General features: G+C 47.5%; 1 protein-coding gene across 5 annotated transcripts in view; it reads left to right on the top strand.

The window, feature by feature from the left end:
- Window positions 1-8,996: 8,996 nt before the first annotated feature.
- Window positions 8,997-27,654, top strand: part of TMEM71 (transmembrane protein 71) — a 31,441-nt gene continuing 12,783 nt past the window's right edge. For 3 of the 5 annotated variants that reach the window (XR_006788173.1, XM_045861211.1, XM_045861208.1), the window contains exons 1-8: window positions 8,997-9,108; window positions 9,199-9,323; window positions 10,697-10,779; window positions 12,026-12,086; window positions 13,837-14,049; window positions 15,538-15,710; window positions 23,012-23,197; window positions 26,830-26,905. Coding sequence is in view for 4 of the 5 variants with exons in the window: in XM_045861211.1 (XP_045717167.1) it covers window positions 10,734-10,779; window positions 12,026-12,086; window positions 13,837-14,049; window positions 15,538-15,710; window positions 23,012-23,197; window positions 26,830-26,905 (755 nt within the window). In the remaining variant the exon portion in view is untranslated. Of the gene's footprint in view, window positions 9,324-10,696; window positions 10,780-12,025; window positions 12,087-13,836; window positions 14,050-15,537; window positions 15,711-23,011; window positions 23,198-26,829; window positions 26,906-27,654 lie in introns of all 5 variants that reach the window. The other 2 variants (XM_045861210.1, XM_045861209.1) reach the window with 2 other exon arrangements.

Genomic DNA, 27,654 nt, shown 5'->3' with positions numbered 1-27,654 from the left:
ATAGAGCAAATGGTTACTCTTATAAAGTCAATAAACCTGTATTGAGTGAATACCTTGTGGCAAGCACTGTGCTTGCTGTAAGTACATCACATGACAACCACAATCACACATTTGTCTAGGAGATCCTTACCAAAGACAGATACAGTATTACTAAGATGTGTGTGTGTGACTTCCTCAATACTACACAGCTAATGATAGCAGAACTACTTTTATTGAATACCTACCATGTCCCAACTGTGCACCAGGCACAAAAGAAAGTGTCCCCACTGTAGATGAAACCAACAAATGAATACATTCAAAGCCATGTTGGAATGAAGCATCTTTTTTTCTCTTTCCAGTGTACTACTCAAGCTCTCAAGCTTTCCAAATGCAACATTGCATACAAATAACACTTATATTTATCATGCTTTGCAGTGTGGAGTTAAAATAGCAAAGCATGTCTCGTTAAGCTTCAATTATAGTGAATTTTGGAAAGTTAAACAACCGTATTCACATCCTTTTATTCAACAGACATTCACTCGTCGCTATGTTACCAATAGTTACTGAGCTGGACTGAGCATGGCAATATAGAGAAAAGATACATAAGACAGCCTCTAGTGGATATTTGTCCTCGTGTATTTTGATTGCCCAGCATCTAAACTCCCTTTCCATGTTTGGGAAATTTCGCATCATAGTTATACCATGTATTTCCAGAATCTTATGGAAATGCAACAGGATTATACTTTCCACCCTCAGAATTATGTGTACCCATGTAATGAGCCCAGAACCAACTGCTAATTTACACCTGATATATAGTATAAGGAAGAAATAAATATTTGTTGTTTCAAGCTATTGAGATTTGGGTGGTTGTATGTTACACAACTTAAGCTAAGCCAACTGACAGATACACCCACCTTATGAGTCTGGAAGGCAGAGTCAACCTCACAGTAAATAAGATAAAAGTGTTAGCAACTCCCATTTCCAGTCTCCATCGCAGCTAAAGGGCTGTTTTTAGCCAGGCTAATTACTGTCCAACTGAGGACTGTGTATAAGATGCTACTAGTGATGTTCAAAGCAAGGAAAGCTTTCTCCCACAGCTGGGCAGTCCAGTGATCAATATCTGACTTTCAACCTCGAGTTAACTAACTGAACCCTGGCGCCATCCCTGCTGACCCACAACTCAGTCAGTGAGAAAAACAAATAAATAAAATACGTACATAAAGGGTACATAGATTCTATCCACTAGCCACTGGTTGTTTTTTTTTTTTTTTTGAGAATGCACCAAACTACCCTGAAAAACAGATTGTTTCATTTAAATTGGAACTTAACAAGGAAGCTCTCCAACAATTCAACTTGGGAAAAAATGGAAATCATTATGTAAATGACTCCTGGTTTGGGTGCTCTGTATAGGTGAGTGTTCTCCATGGAGTTAGAGCCATCCCCTTAGAGGACACTTCGAGAAAAGGGATGCGTGTATTTTTAGTTGTCACAGGATTGGGGGGAGGCACAGCTGCAAGTTAGTAACGAGGGAGCAGGGCTGCTAGACGTGCCGGAATGCATACCGCAGTCCTATATCTTTAAGAATTACCCCAGGCCATACGCCACTTCTGAATGTCCCTCTGGACATGCATGTAGAAAAACCTGTTTATAATGGAGAGATCGGTGGAAAACCCCATTTATAATGGTCTGAGCCCAGAACTTGGTTTTACAAATAAGAGTAAAGTATCTTTGCAAGATTTTAATATGCACTCAGTTTTCCAGGAAAAGCTTGTGTGGAATATGAGGGAAGATTGTCCTTTTTATGAACATTACCAAGAGTTTATCCCACTTTTAAAAGTCATATCACCAGTGACAAAGCTACTCAGAGCCTTTGAGGCACTAACAGGAGGGGCCTGTGTTGCTCTGCTTTTGTAGCTGTTACATTCAGGGTAAACCTCAATGTAGGTCCAAGCACTTGGCCACTTGACTACGTCTCTATGAATCATGACCAGACACTTATGAATTGAAATATGTTCTTTTTATTATGAATTATATCCATAAAGTTTGTTCCTATATTAGGTTATCATTTTATGAATGTTTAAAAAGATGTACATGCACACATTAACTATATTGTGTGTGAACTGAATTTCAGAAAAGTGCAGAGGGTGTTCCATAATATTAACTCCAAAGTGGGGACATCAAGTCTGATGAAACCGGTTAGGTCACGTAGGCTACCATTGCCTCTTTAGATCATGCCGAGACAAAGGTCAGGACCAGGGTCGGGTTACCAGATACAGAGAAGTCTAGAGATGATGGCCCGACCGCGCAGTGAGGCTGTGCACTTCTACGGCCCCTCCCCTCTCTCCCACCCGCACACCCCCATCCAGATGGTTAATGCTATCCATCAGTCGCTCCATCTCTGAATATAGAAAGAAAGAACTTACAGCTGTGTTTGAGCAGAACCAAACAAGCAGTTTGGGCAAATTATCTTGAAACAACAGTCCTTAGGCAGAAATCACTGAACTAAAGTCCTCCAACATTAAAATATGAAAATGGAGCTACCATATCTCCTGGAATATTTAACAATAGTATACACCTACTTTAAGGAAGGAAGAAGTCCCTACTAAATACCAGATATCCCCTGAGTACATACAAAACACGAGAAAGTTATTTTTTGTGTGTTGCTTTAATATTTATAATCACCACCAATGAAGGAAATCAAAGCAATTCAAAGTTTTTTTTAATAAACTAGCTTAGTGAAAATTTAAACTGCTGTCATAGACAACTTTGACACATCACTTGATTCCAGGTGCTTGGAGTCTTTGGAAATGGCTCTAACGTCACTTCCTGCACCTGCCCAAGACCTTACTCATCTCTCTGTCACCATATCCCTTTATCTCCTGACCAGAAGTGGTCATTGTTTCAGAATTCACCTCCAGCTGCCCGACCTCTAGGCCAGGCACGAACCCGACAGGGAGGCGCCGTCTCGCACATCTGTCCACACTGTGTCCTGCCCACACACTCTGTTTCCCATTGGTTTCTGGGTTCTCACCCTGCATTCCTAGAATGAGTAAATTCTAAGGACGATGGGACAGTCTAGAGACCTTTATTTTATTCATTTATTTTTTTTTACTGGGAGTTCATACTATTCAGAAGCTATTGGGTTTCTGAGATTTTTAAGAATTTTAGACTTGGCAGGAATGATTTTAAGATATCAGTCTCCACTAACAAAAGGCATTATGTATGTATATAGCTCAGCAAAACCTGGTAAATGTAGCAAGAGGCCTGAATGACGAAAAACTTCTTTTTGTGTGCAGATTGCCCTGAAGCAACGGGGTGACCATACAATGTCTCATCCAAGCCTGGACACTTTCAAGGGTGGAAGGAAGTGCTATTAATGATTATACCAGAACAACAGGTGGGTTCCCGGGCAGCCCCAGGTGAACCGAGACATACAACCATGCTGCCTAACCCAGCGTGAAACAGGAACGAGACATCGGGTGAAGATTTCCTGAATGGGAAGGCATTGGCTATGGAATCAACTTCTGACTCCTCAGTGGGTCCTCCTCTGCGTACCAGGACCAAGCCTGGGCTCTTTCAGGTGTTCGGCTGATACTTCTTATCTCCTCTGATTTTCACGGTTGACCGTTATATCGCCCGTGAACTCTATCAGTGTTTCTCATGTGTCCTTCCACCAATCATCTGTATTAGACCTTCTGGGGCTCTTTGTTAAAACGCAAGTTCCCGGGCCCTAACCTGTATCTTGGGTTTGGAGACTGGAAATCTGCATTTTAAAAGCATTCCTAAATGATTGGTACATACAGGAAAGTTTTGAAACGTCTGCTAGGAGTCTTCTAGTTGCACGTGACTGGAATTCAATGCAAACAGACTTGAACATAAACGGAATTTGTTTATGGAAGGAAGATGAGACGGAGGGGAGTCTGACTTCTGGGGCAGGGCTCAAATGATAACACCTTTCACTCTGCTTCGTGTGGTCCGGCTTGATTCTGGGGGTCCTCATCTGGGCCCACAACAGCTTTAGACTTGTCGTTACACAGCCTGATAAAACAAAAACAAGTCCTAAAAGTCATTCTCTCATTGGCCTACATGAAGTCAGGTGCCCATCTCTGAACCAAGCATGGTGGCCGTGGGAGCAACTTGTACTAATTTTTCCTGGACCCGAGTCCAACCCCCGACTAGGCAGGTAGGAGTCGAGACTGGCCCTCATGGGCTGACACATGGGAATGAGTAGGTCCTTTAAAGACACTTGGGCTGCTGTTACTTGAAAGAAAGAGAATGGAAGCTGTACAACAAAAACAAGGTTCATTACAACTGATTTACACCAACTGTCACTCCAAGCCACCACGCACAGCCATCCAACAAAGCTGAGAATACTCCTCCTGGTGTGCAAAGCTAGAAAGGCAAACCCAATGAAAGTCAAATCTAGGGAGAGGTTGACTCAACATTTGCATTCCTGATTCCTTCGGTGCTCGCTTTCAGAGGCAGTCCCTACAATGCAGAAACACATGGCAGGGATTGTTAAGCCTGGGGGAGGAGAGGGTAGGCGACAGAACTCAACAGGTGTACAAATTAACAGTGACCAAAGAGTCAACACCTTTAACCTTTTAGTGGTCGTGATTGTCCTTGAGGATGAAGCGAGCTGCAACCCAGTGGCATCCTCGAAGATGGCAGACAGTGAGCCTGCGTGCATTCTTCCTTCGTTTGCTTCCTGGTCCATTCAACAGACTTACATCAGCTTCTACCTAATGCTGGAAAATGGGTGATGCAGAAAGAACAGAGAGAAAAATCAAACTGGGCACCCAATTCTAAGGTGACCTGCCATGCTGGGGAGGTAGGTGCAGAAACAACCAAGTACAATAGAAAACTAGATGTTAATCAGCGTGAAATAGAGATAACACACGGTAGGAGTGTGCTCATTCTGACTCAGCAAATCAAGGAAGACCACACAAAGGAAGCGGCATTGGAAACACCTTTTGAAGGATGAGTACACTTCAAATAAGAGTTCTATGCAGACTCCAAAACTATTGTTGCCCTATAGTTCCTTAGAGTTGTGATTCGAGCTCTGACGAATAAAAAACATCATCCTACCTCCGTTTCTTTCCCACAAGCATTTATTGAACATGTGCCAGGTACAGTGCTTAGGTCTAAGGAGCACAGCAATGAATAAACTCAATTCCTGATCAGAAGGCACTTCGCGTAGTCAAGGAGACCGACACACCAAGGGGTGATTTCGATACAGTTTAAGTATCAAAAATCAAAATTGTAAGTAGCATGCAGGGTGAACGGGGTTGGAGTATGTGCTCTAACTGGTCACTTGCAATTTGTCTAAGCGTCTGTCCTCTTGATCAGGGACAGAAAACAATACCAGCATCTCCAAGGTAAGCGCCTGACATTCGGATGAAACAATTGCCCCTGTGGGAGAGGGGAGAGGGTTGGCGGGGGGCAGAGGCTGTGGTTGCATTGGTGTTGCCACAGCCCTTGGTTTTGCCATAGTAGAAAACATTGAGGCAACACAACTAACTCTGTGGTTGGGGGCTGGATTGCTTCCTCTTTTGTATCTTTGCAAAACATTCAACAGAGCCAGTTTCACCCGACTGAGGGTAAACGCCCTTTGATTTTCATCTTTTCTTTCTTTCTTTGTCTTTTTTTTTTTAACAATAGGTATCATGAAGATCACAGGAGACTGTAGATTTGAAAGAAATCAAGAGATTAACTTGCTCCTCGCTACTGTTTTTAAATAGCAGCTTAAAATAAGAAAGCGAGTTAGGGCCAGAGGTTTGGACTGGGATCGGGACCGGGAGTGGTAAATCGGACCTGACGCTGTTGCCAGAGCAGTCGGGGTAGAGACACTTCCCTGGTGCCCCTTTCCTCACAGGTAAGTGGGAACTTCAACCCACTTCACAGAGTTGTTCTGAGGATTAAGTTAAATAGAACAAGCCTTATGTGTTGGGCACATTATAATTGATATGCAAATGCAAGGTGGTCCCCAACCCTCCTTTCCCATTAGTTGCCAAGGGGGGGGGGGGCTGTGTATCTAGTCATTGTCATCTCTGAGGGTTGTCCCGGTTTCCCTCTCTCCTAATTCCACAAAAACACACATTTTCTGGGGACTGACTTTGTGGCAGGCCCTGAATGTGCTCCTGAAGATTACAGAGATGAATGAGTCACTGTTCTTGTCACCAAGAATGTAACTTCTATTCAGACTTCATCACAGGGTTCTCACTAGGTAACCAGTCTCTCTCGGCCCTCCTCCGCCCCACCCTTCATTTCTCAGTCTGCCTCTCTCTTTCTCTCTCTCCCTCTCCTTCTCTCGCTGTCTTTAAAAAAATATATTCCCACTGCAATTCAGATATGAACCCTGAGCAAACACTAAGGACATATCTGCAACATTTTTGAGAGACAGCAATTCTTGCAGTTGCAAGAAATACTGTATAAATCCTTGAAAGACACAACAGCAACAGCAGATAAAAAGCTTGAGATCATCAATGATAACAAAATCAAATCTAAAGGCAAATAATAAAAGTACTGCAGTAAATCTGTGTGGAAATTGCAGATTCTAAAAATCAAACTGAAACCTTTAGAGATTTTATTCTTCCCTGGCCATCCGAACGTGAGCGACTCCAGTACCATTACAAGGAAGCTCAAGTGGGCCAGTTTCAACAAATCCCCATCCATCCTGGCTTACCGTTCTCTGATTTCTTTGTCTTTTCTTAGTATGCCACTTAAAATTAAAATGTTATTTTCTCCAAATATTTATATTGTTACCCCTACCCTCACGTCACCTGCAGGCAACATAACCCCAGTGCCATTCTGATCTTACAATCTGGTCACAACCCATATTGCCCACATCATGTACTTGTCGTAAAACCAAACAGTTTGGAAATTGCTCCAAGGCCGTGCCCATGAATTACTCGAGTGACACGTGACAGATACCCAAGGAGTGGGCCGTCGAGCTACCAGAGAGAGACATAGGTTTCCAAAAATGTAGGTATGAATATTGGCACAGATAGCTGCTGGGAGTCAAATAGACAAAAAGATGTCGACTGTTTTTGTACAGCCAGAGACATGCCGGCTTGGCAGCAAAGAAATGATGACAATTCGAGGCTTCGAAGGACCTCCCCACTTTCCAACGTCTGGGAACAGAAGGTAGACGGAGTGCCGTGGGCATAGGCGGAGTAGCGGGCCTTGAAGAAGTCAGAAGGAGTTTCCCCTTCTCCTCTGGACGGCAGCAGCCACCACCGGAAGGAGGAGGGTGACAAATAAAAGAGTGGGAGGAGCAGGAAGAGGATGAGCAGGAGGAGAACTATGAATTACAAGGAGGAGCATTCCAGGCTCCCGGAACAGCTGTAGAGCAGGAAGGCTGGCTATCTGGTAAACCCAGGCAGCCGCAACTAGACGTAGCCTTGAATAACTGTGCCCATGTTCTCATGATGGCACTGTGGCAGCAGAGACACACTGACCATGTAGCCTGGGATAGTGGATGGCTCAGAAGGTCACCTTTATTAGGACTATATGTTATTAGTTATCTATTGTTGTATAGAAGGTTCCCCCAAAACTTGGTGTCTTGAAACACCGTTTGTGGTCACACAGTGTCAGTGGATCAGGAATCTGGGCAAGGCTAAACGGGCTCCTCTGCTTCTGGGTGTTTCTCCGGCTGCGATCAAAGTGTCAGCTGGGGCTCAGCTGCAGGCGGATCCCCTTCCAGGCTCACTCCCCTGGCGGTCGGCTGTGACGCCGAGGGCCTCAGTTCCTCGGACGACCATCAGATCTCTGCCGTGTGGGCTTCTCCAGCCGTCAGACCATGCAAACCGAGAAGGTAACAGAGGTCCCAACAAGACAGAAGGTGCAGCGTTTTGTAGCCTAATCGTGGTGCGTTATGACCCAGCACTTTCATGTCATTCTGGATATTAAGGAGAAGTCAGTTTCAGCCCACCCTCAAGGGGGCGAGGATTACAGGAGAATCCTTGAGGGGCAGCTTTGAAAGCTGCCTACCACAGGCTAGGCAGGCTCTCCTAACAGCTTGCGCTGTCTGGGGTGGGTTTTAGAGAAGATACTGCCTGTGGCATTATCTGAGGGGGAAAGGGAACCCCAAGAAACAATGGGGTTAACTTTTCCACCAGCCTGACCAACGGGGGCCTCCGAAGCTGGTTTACAGAAAAAAAAGAAAGAAAGAAAGAAAAGAAACACATCCCGCACATCTGAGCTGAGGACTTACTTATTTCTCATTTTTTTGCTCTCATTTCATTCTCCAAGCTGTCCTTTGTAATATATTAATATGCCATTATGCTGGTCATTGAGAAAATTGCAGCTCAGACGGGTTAGGACGCAAATCTGCGCACACGCCACTGGTATGGAAGAAGGAGTTTGAACCTCAAGTCTGTGTGACTCCAAAAGCCACCCTCTTCCTGTGACTTGCTTTGCCCCAGTGTTTGCCTGAACGTGTATATTTCTTTGATCCCTTACAACAGCAGAGGTCTGTAGGCACCCACCAAGATCAAGTTCTTTGAGCTCTACTATAATGTAAATCGTAAAATGTAAACTGCCACTCACAGGTCGTTTCCTGTAAAGCCCAGCCTTGGGTGGATCAGCATAGGTCCAGGGCAGACATCTCACAAGGTCAAGCTCCTGGTATTCAAGAGCATCGTGCATTGAATAGCACCAGTGCATTATCGCTGATTCGAACAAAGCACTGCTATGCACTGTTTATGCTGAAAATGGCCAGAAGATGATCAGAGGGAAGCGGGACTTCCCTGAGTTCCTCTCGTGCCCTCGCAGCTAGGGGTGCCGAGTGAGCTCAGAAAAGTGTCTCCCTCGGTGACCACGGTGTAGCCAGCTGGTCTGACTCAGGGGCTGCGCGCCCCCCGCCCCCACCTCCACTGCTGGTCCAGACAAGGATCTTGAGCCTTCACCAGGCTCCTTGGGGTGAGTGTCACTATGTGAGCCCCACAGGAAGTGTGACCTCATTCCGCCGCTCAGCCTCTGGTTTCGCAGGCTGTTTTTGAAAGAAAACAAGAGCGGTTTGAAAAGCTGACTTTCCCAAGAGCTGCGTGCTCTTCTATTCTAGGAAACAGCCGAGAGAACAAGAGGCGGCTGAAGACAAAGCTTCTCTGCAAGCGCCTGCACGCGGCGGTGTGTGAGGGCATCTCTCAGGAGGGGAAGATGGGATTTCCCTTCATGAGGAGACATCTGCACCTGTTGACATTCTGACATTCTTTTCAGCTGAAGAACTGCTAAGTCCTGGATTTCTGCACTGACTGTCAGACCCAGGAAGCTTCGTATTTCAGTAACTATTTCATTATCTACCAGTTGGAAGGAAGACTGGGAACTCCCTTTGGAAAGAACATGTATGGGCAAATTATTTTTCAAAACAGATTTGTTGCTTAGAGAGGATCTGTCTCTTTGAAAAGTTTTAGAGCTGTAACTGAAGTCTTTTTCAGTGTAACTAATAACTCAGTTAACTGTTTGTGTGCCGCCTGTAGCTTGCTACATGTTTTTGTAAGACACAGACATGAGACCTTGCTTTCTGCCCGGGGACTTGTTAGCTTCAAATTAAACTTAATGCTTGGGGGAAACTAACAGAGGGTCATTTGGGCTGGACATGTTCATATGATATTGATCAAAACTCAAAAGGACAAATGATATGCTATTACATTACAGTGAGACAAAATTATTTTATATTCCAGACAAATGAAATCTATGAATGTGTAAATCAAATGCTTTGATGTAGAGATCAGCCCAGGAATGCCAGAAAGGTCTCCTGACTTATCTAGAGGTGTCCGTAAGTCAGGATCAACATTTTCAAACAGGTTTTATATATAACTTATTGGAAGAATTGATCTAGAGCTATGGAATTATCCTGGTTTAATTTCATGTATCGCCGTGATAAAAGCAATGCATGACTAGTTATCACATTTAAAAAATGTGGATAGGGGTGGTGAATCAGAAAAGCATCTAGTCCTACCTTAGAAAGCTGTTAGGCTAGTGATAGCTACACGTTTAATAACAAATAGAAGGTAGACCTCTGTGATGAGTGGTAAATGATCATAGTTTACGTAATTCTCACACTCGGATGCGTGTTTAATTTGTAATTGAGAATGTAAATAATATGTGCGTGGGAACTGAGTTTTGAAATCTGCCCAGCGGTGCACCATTTTTTGTGCAATGCTGCTTACACAGCTCGGACATGTCCTGGCTGACAACGAGCACTGGACCAAAGACCGCTGGCCCTCTCTCCGGCTACCTGTCCATGGTTCGAGGTGCTGGACAAGAGACAGACACCAGCCCGAGCGTTATTTGAAACTGGATAATGAAGTGGATGTGTTTCGAATGATGAAAATATAAATAAGTTTGTTGACAGGGCTCTAGAACAGATCTTTTTTTTTTTCAGATTTCTTAATCAATGAACTCATTTTTATTATTTTATTTCGATCATAAGTCAGCCTTTGCAAATCTAGCTTTCCCGAAGCATATGTTGATCTTATTTACAGCAAAAAATTCGTTAGGCGCACCGAGCCAGACCGTGGAGAATGCGATACAAAATTGTAGAGGCAGGCCCAGGCTCAGGGGCCCATCCGTCTGGCCTCCAGCCTCCCATCCCGTATCTCTGTATTATTGCAGCCCAGGCATCTGACTAGTGCAATTAGTAGATGCCATCTGTTTTGGCATCACTTTTCTATTTTTAATGTGTAATCCACCTTTTTTTTAACATCTTTTGCAGAAAAATCTGTGAAGTTTGAACCAGCAGCTTTCCCAAAATGTACCGAATATCTCAACTGATGTCAACACCAGTGGCAAGTCAATGTGGGCGAATTGCTCTACGCAATTATCCTCTGAATGATTAGACTCCTTTTAGCAATTTCCTTGCTTTGATTTTGCTGATACTCATGCCATTAACCATCTGTCAGCAGCGTGTGCTTCTCAAATGCCAGTGTTCACTTTGGCAATGATTTTGGCTTCATTTCTTTCCTTGAGAGAAACGTGATATTTTTCCCTTTCATAGGAAAAAAAAAAGCACGGTTTTTTTTAGATGCCTGTGCACAAAAGTGAAAGAAGATTGTTTATCAGCTACTATTAAGATGCAAAACTGTTTGTCTATAAAAAAATACTAAATGATTTTGATAGCGACGTGCAGAAAATAGGGCGTAACTTGTTAAAACGGTAGTGGTTTCAGGCTTCTTCCTTCCTCTTGTCGTTTTCTCCCCCAACCCTGCTTCTGCCCCCCCCACACACACACACCTACTATTTTCTCCGTATAAAGCAGCCAGCCCAAGCTAAATGTTTAAACTCCTTCCTTTACTTAGATAGTAATGGTCCATCATGGAATCAAGTTTCGCTGAGCTTGTCTAGTAGAAGTATGCATACCATTTCTGCATAACATAAAATTCTGCTTCAGAGTTTAGAATATTAATTGACTACAACTTTCCCCCAACTGAGATCTGTTGCCGGGCTTTGGGTTAAACTGGAATGAATAGATGGATTTTTTTTTTCTTAATTAAGAATACTCACAGGTTTCACACATTAGAAAATCATTTATATAAAACAAAACTTTATTTCTTTTCCCTCCATGACTCCCTTTTGCTCATTGCAATAGAAGTGCCTTAAAACGCACACATCAGAGAGATTCTGAGCAGAAGACTGAATCCCTCAAAGTACCGAGTTAAGCTAAAATAACCTGGGCGGTTGATCTTGGTTTTCTGTAGCTTCACACAAGATGGCTTTTTCCTCCTTGTCATGAGTCAGTGTGATGCTAATGACTCCTTATTGCCTCATCCTGCACTAAGGGACCTTGAAAGGAGTGCTGAGCAGGGGAAGCGACAGAAGACAGAAGCCCCTAGAATATTCCTGGCTTCCCGTGGAGGCCTGGTGACAGGTTGGGTTAGTGCCGAGTCGCTGGGTGGCCACACCAGTCCGAGTCTCCGCAGAGGCTGGACGTCCGAGGTCCACACCTTCCTCACAGCCTCCACCGTTTGCACCGTGCGTGTGTGTGTGTGAGTGTGTGTGTGTGTGGGGTGACAAATGTCCAGTCCCCTCTCGTTTGCTTATGCAGGTTCTTCCGGGTCCGACAGAAAGTATGCTGGAGAGCTGTCTCCCACGTGCATTTTCCCAAGGTATTTTATGGGGCTTTTCCCGAGAGAAAAGAATTAAATTCCCTTCCTATATGCATTATTTTGTTGTCTTCCTGATTTAAAAACATTAATTCTAGGTATTGTCCAGTCGGGGATGGGTGTATATTTTCACTCTCATGCACACACAAAACGAAGGCTTGTCTAACCTGATAATGGATTTTGGCGGAGAGGGAGGTGTGACTGTGTAGGCAAACGTGAATTGTTTGTTGGTTTAGTGAAAGGAGAAACTACTGAATAATGATGCATGGTTACTTTTTCTCAAATTTACATTCTCTTAAATATGCTTTTTCGGTCTCGCTTTCCAAGAGCAACAGGATTTTATACCAGTGTACAAGCTGGCCGAGTTTCCTGTTCCACTGAAATGTGGGGAGTCTACCGTTTCGTTCGGTTTTCTGCACTGAGTCTCTTTTCCTTCCTCCCCTCCCCGCCCCGCCCTCCGTGTCTCCATCCGTCTTTCCCTCCCTGGGCGGGCGCCAGCTGGACCGGGCACTGGTGTTGGAGCCTGCCCTTTTCGTCGGTTCGCAGCCTCCTGCCTCTATTGGTGAACCAGCCCGGCAGGCGCAAGCAGGCCGTGTGGAAAGAGCACGTCCTTTAGAGTCGGGTGGACCAGGGTTCAGACCCTCACCCTGCTGCTTGCTGGCTCTGTAAAGTCCCTGAGTCATTTGCCCTTCTACAGGTCATTCCCCACCTCCCCCCCGCACCCCACCCGTGCACAATGAAAATAATACGACTTCAGTTTTAGGGAGGTCTGTCTGAACCAGATAAAGAACGAAGGATGGGCCAGGCCCCTAGTAACTTTTCGATACTAAATAATATCCATTTAAAATAGTATTAGTAGATTCAATGCATGTGTTAATTATGAATAGGCTTTTAAATTTAAAAATGTACCAGAAATTCAGTAGTGCGTGAGGCTGCCTTCCAGTCGTAGAGACGAGTGATTGTTTTTTCAAACCTGAGACACATACAGGTTCACGTAACCAGACAGGAGGCGTCCCCGACACTGAGTCAGGAAAGGTGACCGCACAAACGTCGGTGTGGTGGACTCAGAGCGGAACCGGCAAAGGCTGAGGCTAAGGGGATCTCGCTGGCTGCGTGCTCACCCTGTAACTCTCATGTGTCTGCGGGCTGTGGAGTGATAACCCATCGATTACTATGAACTGCCAGCACCCCAGACAGGCAATTTGCCATCAGAAATGGGTCAATGTCAAGGGTGTAGGTGCATGGCAGGGTGAAGGAATGGCGTTTAAAACAGAAAGAAGCCCCAAATGTTCTGTAGTCCGCGCTCTCACCGGTGAGGGGATGAAACCCGGACGTTACGAGTGACATTCTTAGGGCCGCCGACGTAACCGTAGCCATGAACACAAAGAGGCCTTTTCCTTCCCGGCGACCAGAGGTGTGGATTTTGTGTGACTGGGTGATCTAAACAGAGAATTGAATTAAGAAGGACTTTCCTTCTTAATCGCTCCACCTTTTCCACTGAACCTCCCAGCCCCTGTCTGGCAACCATCAGTCTGAACTCTGTGTCTATCACTGTTTCTGTTTTGTTTGTTCATTGACTCTGTTCTCTAAAGTCTACATGTAAACAAAACCATGGCATTTGTCTTCCTCTGACTGGTTTGTTTCCTTTATCATTATACCTTTTGAGTCCACCCATGCTGTTGCAAATGGTAGGATTTCATTCTTTTTACGGCCAAGTAATATTCCACTGTATATATCTTTGTTCCCTCTTTAGTTTTGCCTGTGACTTCCTGGATGGTGACAGTTCCTTTGACTGCTGCTCCACAGACCCCCTGACGGGCTCCTACCTTCCCTGTCGCCGAAGTCCCAGGCTCCTCACCAACGGCTACTACATCTGGACAGAAGACAGTTTCCTCCGTGACAGAGACGGCCACATAACTCTGAGCCCGTCCCAGACCAGTGTGATGTACAAGGAGAACTCGGTTAGGTACGCAGAACATGATACACAGAAAGAGCAAAAGTCCGATCCATCCACCGAGGTACTCACTGGTTCATTCATTCGTGCAACACGAAGCCCAGCGCTGCCCCAGACAGTGGGGACCCACAGGCTAGTGAGGGGCAGGTAGAGCCGACACGGAAACAGACAGAAGGCAGGCACAGACGCGGGGCCAGGGTAGGCGTCCGCTGCCCAGGGCAAAGCGAGGGGAGAAGGAAGAGGCCGATGTTACCCAGGCAACAGGCTAAGACAAGCTTCCTAGAGATGATGATGATCGATGTGAGTCTTGAGAGAAGAAGGACGTTAATTAAAGTAGACCTGGGAAAGGAGACTTCGGAGAGAGTTCTGAGCGACCCTGATGTAATTCGGGGAACCCCAAGGAGTTTGGTAGAAATGTAACTTAGGGTGAAAAAGGCCAGCCGCCAGAAGACGGGGCTCAGAAGCGGGGGCCAGGCGCAGGGGGTTACGCTCCGGGCTAAGGAGTCTGGGATTGATTTCGTAGATGAAGAGGAACCGGTGATGAAGTGTCAGATTTCTCCTTAGCAAGAGAACACTGAGCACAAAGTAGAGGATGGATTGTGGGGTCTGTGGACGTGTGGGAGTGGTCAAAACCTTTCAGAAGATGCACACCGTCTTTCTCCCCGCTGCCGCCCCGTCCCCTTGACATACTTCAGGAATCTCCCTTTGCTCAACCCTTAAATACCAACTCCATCACCTAACATTCAAGGTTCTTCACCATCAGCCTTTTTTTTTTTCCCCTTTACCTTTCTAGCCTCAGTTCCCAGCATGATCCAATGTGGGACCTACTTGTGCCTCAGTGGGCAGCTCAGGTCACCCCGTGTAGCTCAGAGCTCAGCTGCCTCACGAAGCCTCCCTGGACCCCAGAAAAGCCCCGCCTCCCTGCTCTGACAGCCCCGCCCCTCGCTGCTCTGCCAGCTGGGGCTCTTAACTAGCAGCCTGAGGCAGTTCTGCTGGCGCTCACACCCCTCCCCAGCACGGTGACAGAGCAGAGACTCTGGAGCCAGACTGCCCAGGTGTCTTCTCAGCTATGACCTCAGACAAGCTACCCAACCTCTTTGTGCCTCGGTTGCTCTGTTTGAAAAATGGGATAAGAATGGTACCTTCTTCCCAGGGCCATTCTGGGGGAGAACATGAGTTACTATACATAAAGCACTTAGAAAGACGCCTGGCCCAGAATAAGCTCTATGAAAGCATCAGCTCTATCTGCATTTTTTTTCTTTCATACTAAACTGTTTGTACCCAGGGTTTTGTCTTTCGTCTTGCTATCCTTGCCATTGTCCCACACAGAAACTTAAGAAACTTCTGTGGACTTAACTGAGAGAACAAACAGCAGGAGCTTCGTGGCCCTGAATTGTAGAGACGTGCTCTGTTCGTCAGATCACGTTCACGGGGTTCTCCGTTTTGACCTGAGGTGACCGCTGATTCCTTACTCACCATGCGACTTTCCTTTCTCTCCAGGATATTCAGAAAGAAAAAGAGAATTCGCCGTTCGTTCTCTTCTCTCTTCGACCTCAGAGCCTCTAAATCCTGGCTGCATGGAAGTATCTTTGGTGATGTCGACTCTTCCCCGGGGGAGGACATCTGGTTGGAGGGAGTCAGCAGGCTGGACGTGCACCATGGCAACGGAAATGGTGAGTTTGTATCCCCTTTTCCGCAGCGAAATAGTTCCAATGGTCCTGGACCAGCGTAAGATCCAGAGACGACAGTCATTTTGATGGACATGGTGGGCCACGTGCTAACCATTCGTCTAAGTTCTCTCCAGTACTTGCACGATGCAAACACATATGTGTCCGTGTCCTGCAAAAAGCCTAAAATGTAAATGGGTAAATTAGTAAGTAAAACCTTGGAGATACTTGCACATCTGCAAGACACCTTTTCTATGCGGTGTGTGGGTGGAGGAAGGATATTGGAATCAGAATGCAAGTCTTAGTTTGGGCCCATTGTGACAGTTACTTAACTTGGCCAAATCTCAGTTCATTTTTAAAACAAGATAGGTGTGCATGGTGTGCACAAGATAATATGTGGGGGGGCTCCGCCCGCAGAGCCCCCCCCCCATCCGCCACAGATGAGAATAAGTCTACCAAGACATGATCTGCTTGGGGAGGAAAGGTGGCCGATCTCTCACAGGAGAAGGGCCAGGAGCCTTTTCCTCAATGGCTTTTACTGGGTTCATTTACACAGGAATTCAGGTAAAGCTCATTACTCATTGCCAGGAAGTAAGGATCAAATAACAAGGAAGTCTGAGGGCCTATTTTGAGTCAGGGTCAAAGAGCTGTAAAACACTTTAAGGAACAAACTTACTTCTTCCTTGGACCCTTATCATTCAATTGAGAGCATTCTAAACAAAGCAGGTTTCACAGGATTTTACATATTCTTTCTGAGGCCTGATCACCTGGGGAACCCGCCCTTTCCAGCACAGGGCGGCACCACCCTCTGTCATTGTTTCAGGCTTAGGTGGAGCAAGGGAAGTAAGGCAGCTAAGAAATTAGGAGATTTTCTCGCAGACAATGAGGACTCAGGCTTTGTCAAAGCTGAGGGGCGAGGGTCCATCACCTCCTTTTGCTGTAGCCCCCAAAGTCCTCCCTTGGGGGCCTCCCACGTGATTGTGCCTGTCTTAGATCATTCTCCCCTTGGGGAATCTTACCCATCATTGGCTAACCAACCAAGCACTGGGGGCCAGGCAGGGTGAAGCAAAAGGAGCAGAAGCAGTGCTCCTGCCAGGGAGATAAGCTTTTGTCTCCTTGGTGGCTTACGGTCCAAGGTCGTTCCCTCAGCCTTAGCCTTAGCGGGGGTTACAGCTTCTGATACCAGGCAGGGCGGTTCCCAACAATAATATATTTATAGATTATAATCTATATCAGTATATATGATACTAATATAGGAATTGTCCTATTAAAATATGCTGTATGTATATATTAGATATCTCAAAATATGTGTATTATGTAATATATATGATATTTTATGTAAATATGTATATATAATATATAGGAATGTAAAACTTGGTAGTGGAAACTCAAAGCATATTTTAATATTAAATGGGACAATAAGTATCAGGGATAGTTCAATGCTTGGTCCTCAGTAAGTTGTAACTATACTTACTTTTTTTATGGGGAATGAAACAATGAATATTTATTGTGCACCTACTATCTGCCAGGCACGGCACTAGGTCTGGGGGTACAGGGTCAATAGAAACAACACAATCCTTATTTCTAGTTTACTGGGTCGGGGTGGGGTTCAGGCCTTTGTTAAATAATTGCACAAACAAATACAAAACAATAATTGTAGAAAGTGCCATGAAGAAAAGTCATATAATGTAACGAGAGATTCACAACAACACAGGGTACATATTATTCTACACCCATTTTACAGAAAGGAAAACTAATGCAGATTAGATACTTTTCATGGGGCCTCACACCAGTAAGTGGCATAGGCTGGATTCGAACCCAGGAGTCTTGAGCAGGTGCTCACTGTGCTGCCTCCGGGAAAGACTCTTTGGGGAAAATGTCTCAGGCAGGGAAGCGGAGGAGCATGGCATCGCCAGAGAAGAGAATATAAAGAAATGCCTAGAGTCAGCCCCAAATAAAGGTGAGACACTGCCATTTGGGACAACGTGGATGGATCTTGAGTTACATGACGAGTGAAATAAGTCACATGGAAAAGGACAAGAACCTTATGATTCCACTTATGTATGGGTTATAAAGCAGAAGGCAACAAATGAGAAACAAAACAAACACACGAGCAAACAATCTCACAGACACAGACGACAGAAGGGTGGTTACCGGAGGGGAAGGAGGGTGGGGGAGGGTGACGGGGGTCCAGATACACGGTGCGCAAGGGAGACTGGACCCGGGCGGTGAGCACACAGTGAAGCACACGGGTGCCGCGTTGTAAGGTCGTGCGCCTCAAATGTACGTGATGTCGTTGACCAGTGCTGCCCCAGTAAATTCAATAAAAATAAAAGTAGAATTCCATTTTCAGCCTCATGAAGCTATTAAAAAAAAAAAAAAAGAAATGGCCAACGGTGTACGGCTTAATCGAGAGGCTGGTGCCAGTGTCCTGCCGCCTTAAAGGTCGCTGGTAAAGAAGCTGAGTCTGGAGTCTTCAGTCGAAAGGCTGCACGGAGCTGGCTCATCTCGCTGACCGCCAGCATCCCTGGCCGATGGGCACGAACACGCACGGGAATAAGGAGCGCTCATGACTTTTTAACTAAGTTATAATTCGCACATTGTAAAATTTACCATTTTAACCTGTAGAAGAGGGCGATTTTCTAAAATATGTTTACAAGGCAGGTTAGGCCGTCAGGACCACTTTCTAAGCTCAGAGCACTTTCATGACCCCAAGAGAGACCCCACTCACAGTGGTCAGGCGCTCCCCACCGTCGAGGGCCCCTCCCCACCCCTGACAGTCACGGGTCTGCTTTCCGTCCCTACGGGTTTGCCTGGGTCGGACTTGCACGCCTTTCCACGCTGCGTCTTCCTCTCACTGGGAGCCCTGCTGCAGGAGTGGCTGCTTATGCGCAGACCTGTCTTACGGCTTTGAACGTCTGCATCCCCCGTTCTGGGCTGGCTTTCTGCGGCACGAAGGGCAAGCCTGTCCTCAGCCCTAAAGCCGTACTTCCTGACGTGTGGGGTGGAGGGCAGCCAGTGCCTCTGGAACCCGGGGGTGAGGAACAGCATCTCACGGCGAGAGAGCGGCCAGGACTCCTCTCGCAGCAGCGCTGCCAAAACCAAGGAGGGTCAGTTTGGAGCCTCAGTAGCTAGCTGTAAGGCCCTTGAACTCTGTCTTTTGTTTGAACAATATTCTTTTAGCAGAGGGCAGGCTCAGAGCTTTCTGCTAAAACAGCAGTTAGTGCAAATTAAATAAGGTCTCATGTTCGTTGCACTTACTTTTGCATTTATTTTCTCTCAAGGGCAGTTAAAGGATTGACGTAGAGTTCCCTTTAAAGTAAAGGACTAAAACGGGACAATTAGAGGAAAATGGGAAAAGGCTAAGGGCAAGCAGGCTGTGGGATGTGCAAAAACCGGGAGAAGGATGCTTGGGTGACTCGAGTTTGGGAGTTTCTGTTCTAAAGGCCGTGTTTCACAGAGATGGAAATTCACGTCTAGTTTTCCCGTAGCTGCCTCTTCAAAATAAATATGTCCAAACAATTTTAAAGCAGTTGGACCACAGCAGAGCTGCACATGCATGAGGTGTCTTGTTAAGATTCTCCTGGTTTCCAAATATCTTCTAAATATAACAAATCAAACCTCCCCCTCCGAAGTCGGTAATTAGTCAGCCCGGGCGCACGCACGGCTTTGAAGCCTCTAGTCTGGGCTGTCAACTCTAATCAGATCTCCCCAGACTCCTCTTCCGGATTTGCCCCAGGCCCCGTGACTTCCATCAGCAATTTACTTTCCCCTGGAAATGTCGCCTAGTGAGAAGACTCGAGAATTCGAAATTGTTTTGCTGTTTTCTCTCTGGGCAATGGATGCAATCAAAACTTACTTCCCCTGATTTTCTCTTCCTTTTTTTTTTTCGGGCTAAAAAGACTGTTTTCGTTGTTGCCTGTTCTGTTTCTCCTCGGTTTACCCCTTTCGCAGCTGTGTTGGGACACCTTTCCTCATTAGCAGCAATTCATTCTGTAGCCAGGTTCCTAGACCCCAGGACCGCCACTGGGGACCAGTCCCAGGGCCCTGTGGGGACCAGTCCCAGGGCCCTGTGGGGACCAGTCCAGAGCCCTGTGGGGACCAGTCCCAGGGCCCCGTGGGGACCAGTCCAGGGCCCTGTGGGGACCAGTCCAGAGCCCTGTGGGGACCAGTCCCAGGGCCCTGTGGGGACCAGTCTGGAGCCCTGGGAGTCACACAGCAAAGGGACAGAGGACTTGCCCGATGCAGGGAAGACCGGGCAAAGCTTCCCACTCTATCTCTGCAGTCCTGGGAGAGAAAGACAAGATGACCGAGGCATGTCACCCCAGCTTCAGGTCTGCGGCGGTCCCTAGAGCTAATTACTGCTTCTCCCAAGAATACCTTTGATGGAAACTTCTGTATAAGGCTTTGTGCTTCCTTCTCTGGCAACAGTAATGCCCACTCTCCTCACAAGCACATGGAAATGTGCTCGAAAGAAATAGATCCACCTCTCTGACACAGACGTAAACTACCCCAAATCAACCAGGAGACACAGGACGAAATTAATACCTTCAAATCTAGAACACAAGAGCCGACTACTGAAATGTTTCCTGCATTGTGATCCTTTCATTTATGATAAAGGGTGGAGAAAAAATTAAAGGTCAGTGAGGAAAACTGTAAATTGGGGGCAAAAACATGTCTTTTCAGAGACGAAAAATCCTTGATCTTTTTTTAATGTTAAGATTTTTTTTGGGGGGGGAGTTGCCCTCTTGAATGCCATCTCTTCTTTCAGAAAAGTCTGTGTAGTATTTCCAGGACTCCATATGGGATACAGCTTTTCTTTTATTTTTTAAAGATTTTATTTATTTATTTTTAGAGAGGGAAGGGAGGGAGAAAGAGAGAGAGAAACATCAATGTGCAATTGCTGGGGGTCATGGCCTGCAACCCAGGCATGTACCCTGACTGGGAATCGAACCTGTGACACTTTGGTTCGCAGCCCGCGCTCAATGCACTGAGCCACACCAGCCAGGGCAGGATACAGCTTTTCAATTTCATCCGCTCTCAGTGGCAAAGCCCTGAGTTCAGCAGGGCAGCCTGGGGCAACAGCACAGGGATTGTTTATACTGTGGGCACAGCCTCCCCTACCTCTCTCCCGCCTGCAAGGAAGTGCCTTCATGAATAATTAATCATCTATGGAAGTTCCCGGTTCTTTCTCTCGTCCACCTGGACACGACCACACAGCCCCTTCTTTGTGTAAAACAGCTTTGTCGAGGTATAAGTGATACAGGAAGAACTGTGCGTATTTAATGTGCATACTCGTCCTGCGGTGAGTTTGGACAGAGCCAACACCCACAATCCCATCACCCCACTGAAGGTAGCAGATGTCCAACACCTCCAGGGTTTCCTTGTGTCCCTCGTGGTTTGTTTGTTTGGGTTTCTTTGTCTGTTGTACTGAGGGCATTTATCATAAGATCTGCCTTGCTGACACATTTTGAAGTGTGTAAAACGCTGGGTTGTTAACTATGGGCACCGTGCTGCCCTGCAGACCGCTGGGACTTACTCATCTAGCATAACTGAAACCCTGTCCCCCATCCCCCGCGGCAACCGCCATGCTGCTCTCTGACTCTGTGAAAATGATGATTTCCGATACGTCCAGTGCTATCTGTCCTTCTATGACTGGCTCATTTCACTCAGCATAATGTCCTCCGGGTCCATCCGTGCTGTCACCAAGGACGGAATGGTTTGGACGGAGTGGTTCACCTATGGGTGAACCCTTGGGTTGTCTCTGTATCTGGGCTGTTGTGAACAGCGCTGCAGCGACCGAGGTCCGGGACCTCCCCTGCTGTGCCGTGTGGTCATTTCCTGGACCGTCTGCACAGTTCCCTCGCTGTGGCTTTCTTCACTATGGCAACTGGAGGGATGCTTCTGCCTCGAGTGGCTGCCAGCGGTGGGAAGAGCGCTGGGAGGGAGCCTGCAGAGTCGGCAGGGATTCCGGTGTCCGAAAGCACCAGCTAGCTCACTGGCTCTGTCTCCAGGCTGGGCAGGAGGGCCGGGCCTCCGGTGCAGTGAGCGCACCAGGCGGGGCCAGGAGGCCGTGCTACTTGAAGCCTTCAGATCGGTCAGCTCTGGCCTCTGTGAGGGGGGACAGCTGACCGCTATCTCCATGGTTACCGTAGCCCTGGCTAGCGGGCCCAGGCTAGACTCGGGGCATAGCAACTGCAAATGTCTCAGCCGGCCCCCGCTGGAACGCTTCAGGTATCTGCATATCTTACTGAGCGCTCGCTGTAAGCTGGGTGTGACTTGCTGGTGTCTGGGACAGACGAGGTGACGTTTTCTTCATGGAGCTTCTAGTCTCGTTAGAAAGGCAGATTTTAAATAAAAAGTCACACGAATTACGCATTGTATACAGTATGTGTTTACATAGTAATCGCAAGATCACAAATTATAATCTGCCCTCCCAATGCAGACAGTGGGGTGCTCTGACAAGACGGAGATGCGAAGACACAGAACATGCGGGAGGATCCGGCGTCCTCCCTGGGGGCCGGTGTGTCTGTCCCCTCCATGGGGAGCAGGGCACGGCAGGGTCTCTTTGACGCCCCACTCCCAGCCCCTGGCCGTGCAGTGTGTGCTGCCACACAGTGACTCCGCACGGAACAAAGGCGCAGCTCGGCCTGCCCCGCGCCCGCAGAGCGGTGCCTTCTCCCGTCCCGTCCCCTCGCTCCAGCTTCCGGGCTCCTCTGGCACGTGGGGTCTTCTCTGGGGGCGTCGCTTGTGGGCGGCCTCGGTCTTTCCTCTCCGCTGTTATTTCCTTAATCACTTTGCCCACACACCATGGCAGCCATCAACGCAGAGAAAGCCTTTCCGACTTTTGTTGATTTTTTTCAGAACCACCTGGATTTTTATCCCATCACGAACCACACTATTTACATAGAAATGCACAGAAGGTTGCCTAGGGCGCCACCCCCACCCTGAGAGGGTCCATCACTTCACTGGCTGCAGCATAAGTTCCAAACTCCTCAGCCGGACGTCCAGGCCTTCGGTGGCCTGCCCTGCATCTGGCTTCCCAGCTCCCTGCTCCACGGGGTCCCCTCGGGCACTTGGTCTCTTTGCTCCAACCGCACTGGCTTCCTTCTCCGAACCCTGGTGCCTCTGGCCTGGGCGGGTCTCTGAACTGAAGATCCTTTTCCTCTCCAGCCTTCCAGGATGATGACAGGTGGAGATGCCGTCTCATGGAGAGACTATTGCTAGGATCACTAGCTGCAGGGCATGCACTGAGTCGCTGCACACGCATGTGCGCTCACACTCACGGAACCCTTCTGCTTTTCCAGGAGGGGACGGTGACAGTTCTCCGACCGCTGACTGGGAGTGGGAGAAGCCGAGAGCAGAGTCTGTGGACGCCTCCTCTTCGGGCCCCGTCGCACCTGAGACTCCCAGGAAAGGTTCCCATGGCTCGTCCCTGCAGTCCCAGCTGATGGCTTCTGATCATCTCCAAGGGGACGTTTTGGATCATTCAAGTGAGTTTTTTTTTTCTCTTCAATCTTTGCCACACCCAAACCATTCTTCCTTCCAGGGCCTGAGGGTGACGTAGCAATGAGTAATGTGCACTTGGGAACTGGCATCAATCTCTGCCAGGAAGGCAGGGTTTGGGTGCAGCCAGCACCCGTGTGACGCATTCACAGAGGAGACGACTGTCTTTGGGGTGTCACCTTAGGGGCGTCAGAAGGACTGACCTTGCAGTGTTTTGTTTAAAAAAAAAAACACCCTGAAGACATTTAGCAGAATGTTAAGCTTTGCTAAAGCTGGGCGGTGCATGCCCAGGTGTCTGTTATTTATCTTCATACTTAGCTGCGTATCCGACATTGTCCACATGAAGAAGAAAAGAAAGGAAGAAAAATATCCTTGAATGCTATGTCCCTGGCAAGGAAAAGTCAAAAGACTTAGTGAGATTTCCTTTCAGGAGTCGGTCTGAACCAGATCCGGCAAGCATGTCCCTTAATCTCCAGTTGGCTGATACCGGACTGATCACGTCGGCACCCAGCGTCACACCGCGTCTCTGCCACCAGCTTGCCAGGGTTCAAAGCCCCGCTCCCCACTTGTTAGCCGCACCTCAGAAACAATTTGCCTAACCCTCTAAACTTAACACGTTCCTCTGTGAATGGGGACCATCAGAGTTCCTAGCTTCTACGGATGAATATAATTCAGGTAAAGCGCTTAGCATCCTGTGTCATGCATATTAAATACTCAAAAAATGTCAAGCTATGTCTACATCAGGCTGAGGTTAAACGGAACACTGTCTTCACTTCGTCTGCATTCACAAAGCCATGGTCAAAGTCACTGACCACCTCGTCTTCTCCCAAAGACCCATGTTCCCTGCTTCATACTGTTTTATTCTCAGGGCAGCTATCCGAAATACATGTTAAAAAGGGGCTTCCAGTTTCCTTTCCAGGTTTCGGGATGATCGGGGAGCAGCTTTCACTGTTTAGACAGTTCCCAGGTGATCAACACCTACTAAGGGTCCATGGGCACCTCCTCCAGGGAGCCCACCGTGTGCTCTTGGGGAGGGCCTGTTAAGTGACCCCTATGTGCTCCCAGCACTCCCCACTCTCATGCTTGTTTCCTGCTGCACGCTTACCTCTGCGTCTCGCCCACCAGACTACGAGCTCCTTAAGGACGGGCGCTACTACTGTGTCCTAGTCATCTCGGATTCCACAGTGCCCACGTAGTGCCAGGCACACAGCGGGGCCTCCGTGACCGGGGTGGGACAATTAAACGCACTATCTGCATTTTAACTATAAGAATTGTCAAGTTCAGACAGGTCCAGGGAGCCTGTGCCCGCGTTCTTTGCCGTGTCTGGGATGTGTCTCCCGCTGACTACCGCTAAGACTCCAACCCCTTCTATAAGGTTGAAATCAACCCAGCCCTCCCGTGTGTGGCGTTCTCTGGTGGGCAGGGGTAGTGCTTTGCTTCCCTGTGGTTCCCTAGTGCTCTGCATCTCTCTCCACCGGAACTAGTTTCCTCTTCCTCGCCTGCCTTGGAAGCCTCGGGTGGGCAAGGTCTCCACCGAGTCCCGTTTTACCTCCTGCACGGGTGGGGTTTGCATGTGCATCCTGTTCCAGGCGCCCCTGCACATACCATGGGTGCAGGCACACGTGACATGTGTTTATTGGCCGGGCACGTCTGAGTTCCAGCAGCTGGAAACCCAGCTCCGAACGCACCGTCAGCAACAGAACTTACTGCTTCGTGTTCGTGACGATTCCAGGCGTAGATGTCAGGCGTCTGTCGGGGTCTACTCTCCTGCCCTCTTCTCTCCGGTGTCAGCTTCATTCTTTCAAAGGTTGCTGGCCTGTGGTGGCCCTCCGTGGCCCTCCATGGCCCACTGCCTGCAGCTTCCCAGGCGCCAGTCCAGCAGGAAAAGATGACAGCCTTCTGGAGCAACGTCACGGGGCCCCGTTTCGTTGGTTCTGGAAGGGTCACAGTCACGTGACAAACCCAATTGCCATCAATAAGTACACAACACTCCAAATGGCTCGGAGCGGGCCGGATGCTGGAGAGAACTCAGTCTCTCACACGAGCCGTGAACAGAGAGAGGCGGGCAGGCGATTCCCACGGAAATTATGGGCGCTGCCGCCAAAGAACAGCAAGCAGATGTCAACTGTTCTCAGTGAGCTTGCAGTCTAGTGGGGGAAATATAGAGAAATGAAACAGCAATTTTGACTCATCGAGAAAACAGCACCAGAGGGGACATGCATGAGCCACGGATCTCGGCTAAGGGCCAAGGGGGAGTTGAAGGAATCAAGGAAGGCTTCCCGAAGGAGGCCACACTCCAGCTAAGCCAAAACAGGTACTAAGTAAATGGCCACTGGTAGAACTGAATCAATGAACACCTTGTCCAAAATTGCATAACTCATATCTTTGCAGAACGTGAGTTTAAACCCAGTCATCCGTTAATATTTGAGTCTAGTGATCTTTGCAGTTTGTCAAACTAGGCTTGTTTCCGTGAGAAAACGTTTTCCACATTCCACATGGCATCGGAGGGGGCTAAGAATAGAAACAGACTTCAGGAGGATGATCGAGTGCTCAGCTGAACCCACAGTAACCTATTACACGTGAGTGTCCATGAGATTCCGCACGGCCGGTCTCCAGGGTCCTGCCCACACCGTGGACTGAGCGCATCCTGCACACTGACTCGAGTCTTCACAGCATCAGTAACAACAATAAATGCATTCGTAGCAAAGTCATTCCGCGTTTTCCACAACTTGGAAACTTGTGGGAGTGACCTGCAACTGTTGAAAACTTGGGCTTTTGCAGCACTGGCAAAAATAAGTCTCGGGGTGTGTTTATGTGGTAACCCTCAAGCCAGCTCTGATTTCTTTTAGGCGATTAGACTCATCCTCAGGGTTTCCGTGGGTCTAACTCACGCTTATCACTGCTGGAGAATTTGCAGTCAGTCCCCCTGTGGCTTGGCAGCAAGGCTTTGCTGATAGCAGAGGGCTTTGCTGTCAGCCCATGAGATATGATCCTCTTGTGCCCTTGAGAGACTCCCTGTATGCAAAGTTGCAATTCTCCCCCGCTCCACCCCGCCATCTCAGGCAAAGCATTATGTGCTGGCTGGAGGGAGTTCCTAAACCTTGGCTCTGGCCCCTCAGAGCTGTGTGACCTTGGGCAAATTCGTCATTCCTCTCCGTCCTGGACCTCTCATTTCCAGAGCTTATGCTGATGGTCCCTGCCTCCTAGGTGTGTCGCGCGGATTAAATGAACCGGTGCATGAAAGCTCTGTGAATTACAGGCCACTCTACAGATTCGGGCGTCATCATCATTGTCGTCGTTATCATCATTGCTACATTTCTGACACTTGCATACACTCTACAAACCCTTTTCCCTACAGCAAACTAAAAGGCAAGCCCCAAATTGTTTATGTAGCAGAATCATTTATTGTTTTAATGATACAAAAAAATCTAATTATTTGCAGTATTTTTTCTAGCATTTCGTAATATTATTGTGTTACTTCCAACAAATTGTTTGGGATGACATCCATCTTAAAACTGATTTTGGTATGTAGAAGGGAAGTTTCAGTGTGATTTTGCCGTTCCGGCATTATTTAACCAGCCATGATTTCTAATTCATTTATTTCTACTTTTCCTATTAGAAACCAGTTTGTTGGGAGAGATCTCTTTTCAGACAGTTCTGCTTGCTGCATGCTTGATCATGTCTGCATGTGCAAGGTAATTCGGATTTTATTTTCTTGCGGTATGTTTCATAATTAATGAAGCTGTAATTGATTGGTGATTTACTCGCCTTATTCCACAAAGCATTTGGAGGTAGCTCCGTGGTTAAGATGTGCTCATTTGCCTGTGTGCTCCTTTTTCTGTCGCCTCCCTCCTCTCATCGTTTCACAGAGCATACAAAAGCTAGTGCATCTTGCTGGAAGTCGGAGTTTACAATGTATCGTCCTTTGTTTAAATCCTCAGAGACTCTGTTACAAATATAGACTAAGTACCTCTGCCTGGAGTTCAAGGGCACTTAAAGTTCCCACTAGGGGACCTGGAGTCCTGCTGGGACTCCACCTTTTCCATTATATTTTTATATCCTAAAATAAAGTTCCTGTTCCAGGGGGGCCTACTCAGCATCTCAGAGCACTTAATGCTCTCGCCTGATTACAACCCTGTTTGTCCTATCCTCTGCCAGGCATGGCCCTCCTGTCCTTTCCGTGCTCAGGTCTCCAGGCCAGTGATCACGTCCCTTCTGCGCTGGGCCCACCTGTGCTTCCGGGCCTTTGCACTCGCTGTTTGCTCCGCTGCCTCGTGCAGCCGTCTCCAGAAAGCCTTGTGATGCGTGTCCTTCCTCTTCTCTGGAATCTGCTCCAGTGTCCCATCATCAGAGAGCCCTCCCTTCATAACCCTGTATAGTAGCATACCAGTGCACTTTGCTGTTGTCTAGAGCACTTATTACATGTTCCCTCGTATAAGTGTTA

This window comes from Phyllostomus hastatus, unplaced genomic scaffold, assembly GCF_019186645.2.
Source record: "Phyllostomus hastatus isolate PE091 unplaced genomic scaffold, TTU_PhHast_1.1 phas_scaffold_21, whole genome shotgun sequence".
NCBI classification, from domain to species: Eukaryota; Metazoa; Chordata; class Mammalia; order Chiroptera; family Phyllostomidae; genus Phyllostomus; species Phyllostomus hastatus.
Note: the sequence above shows the minus strand (reverse complement) of the source record. Positions and strands in the feature narration are given on the sequence as shown.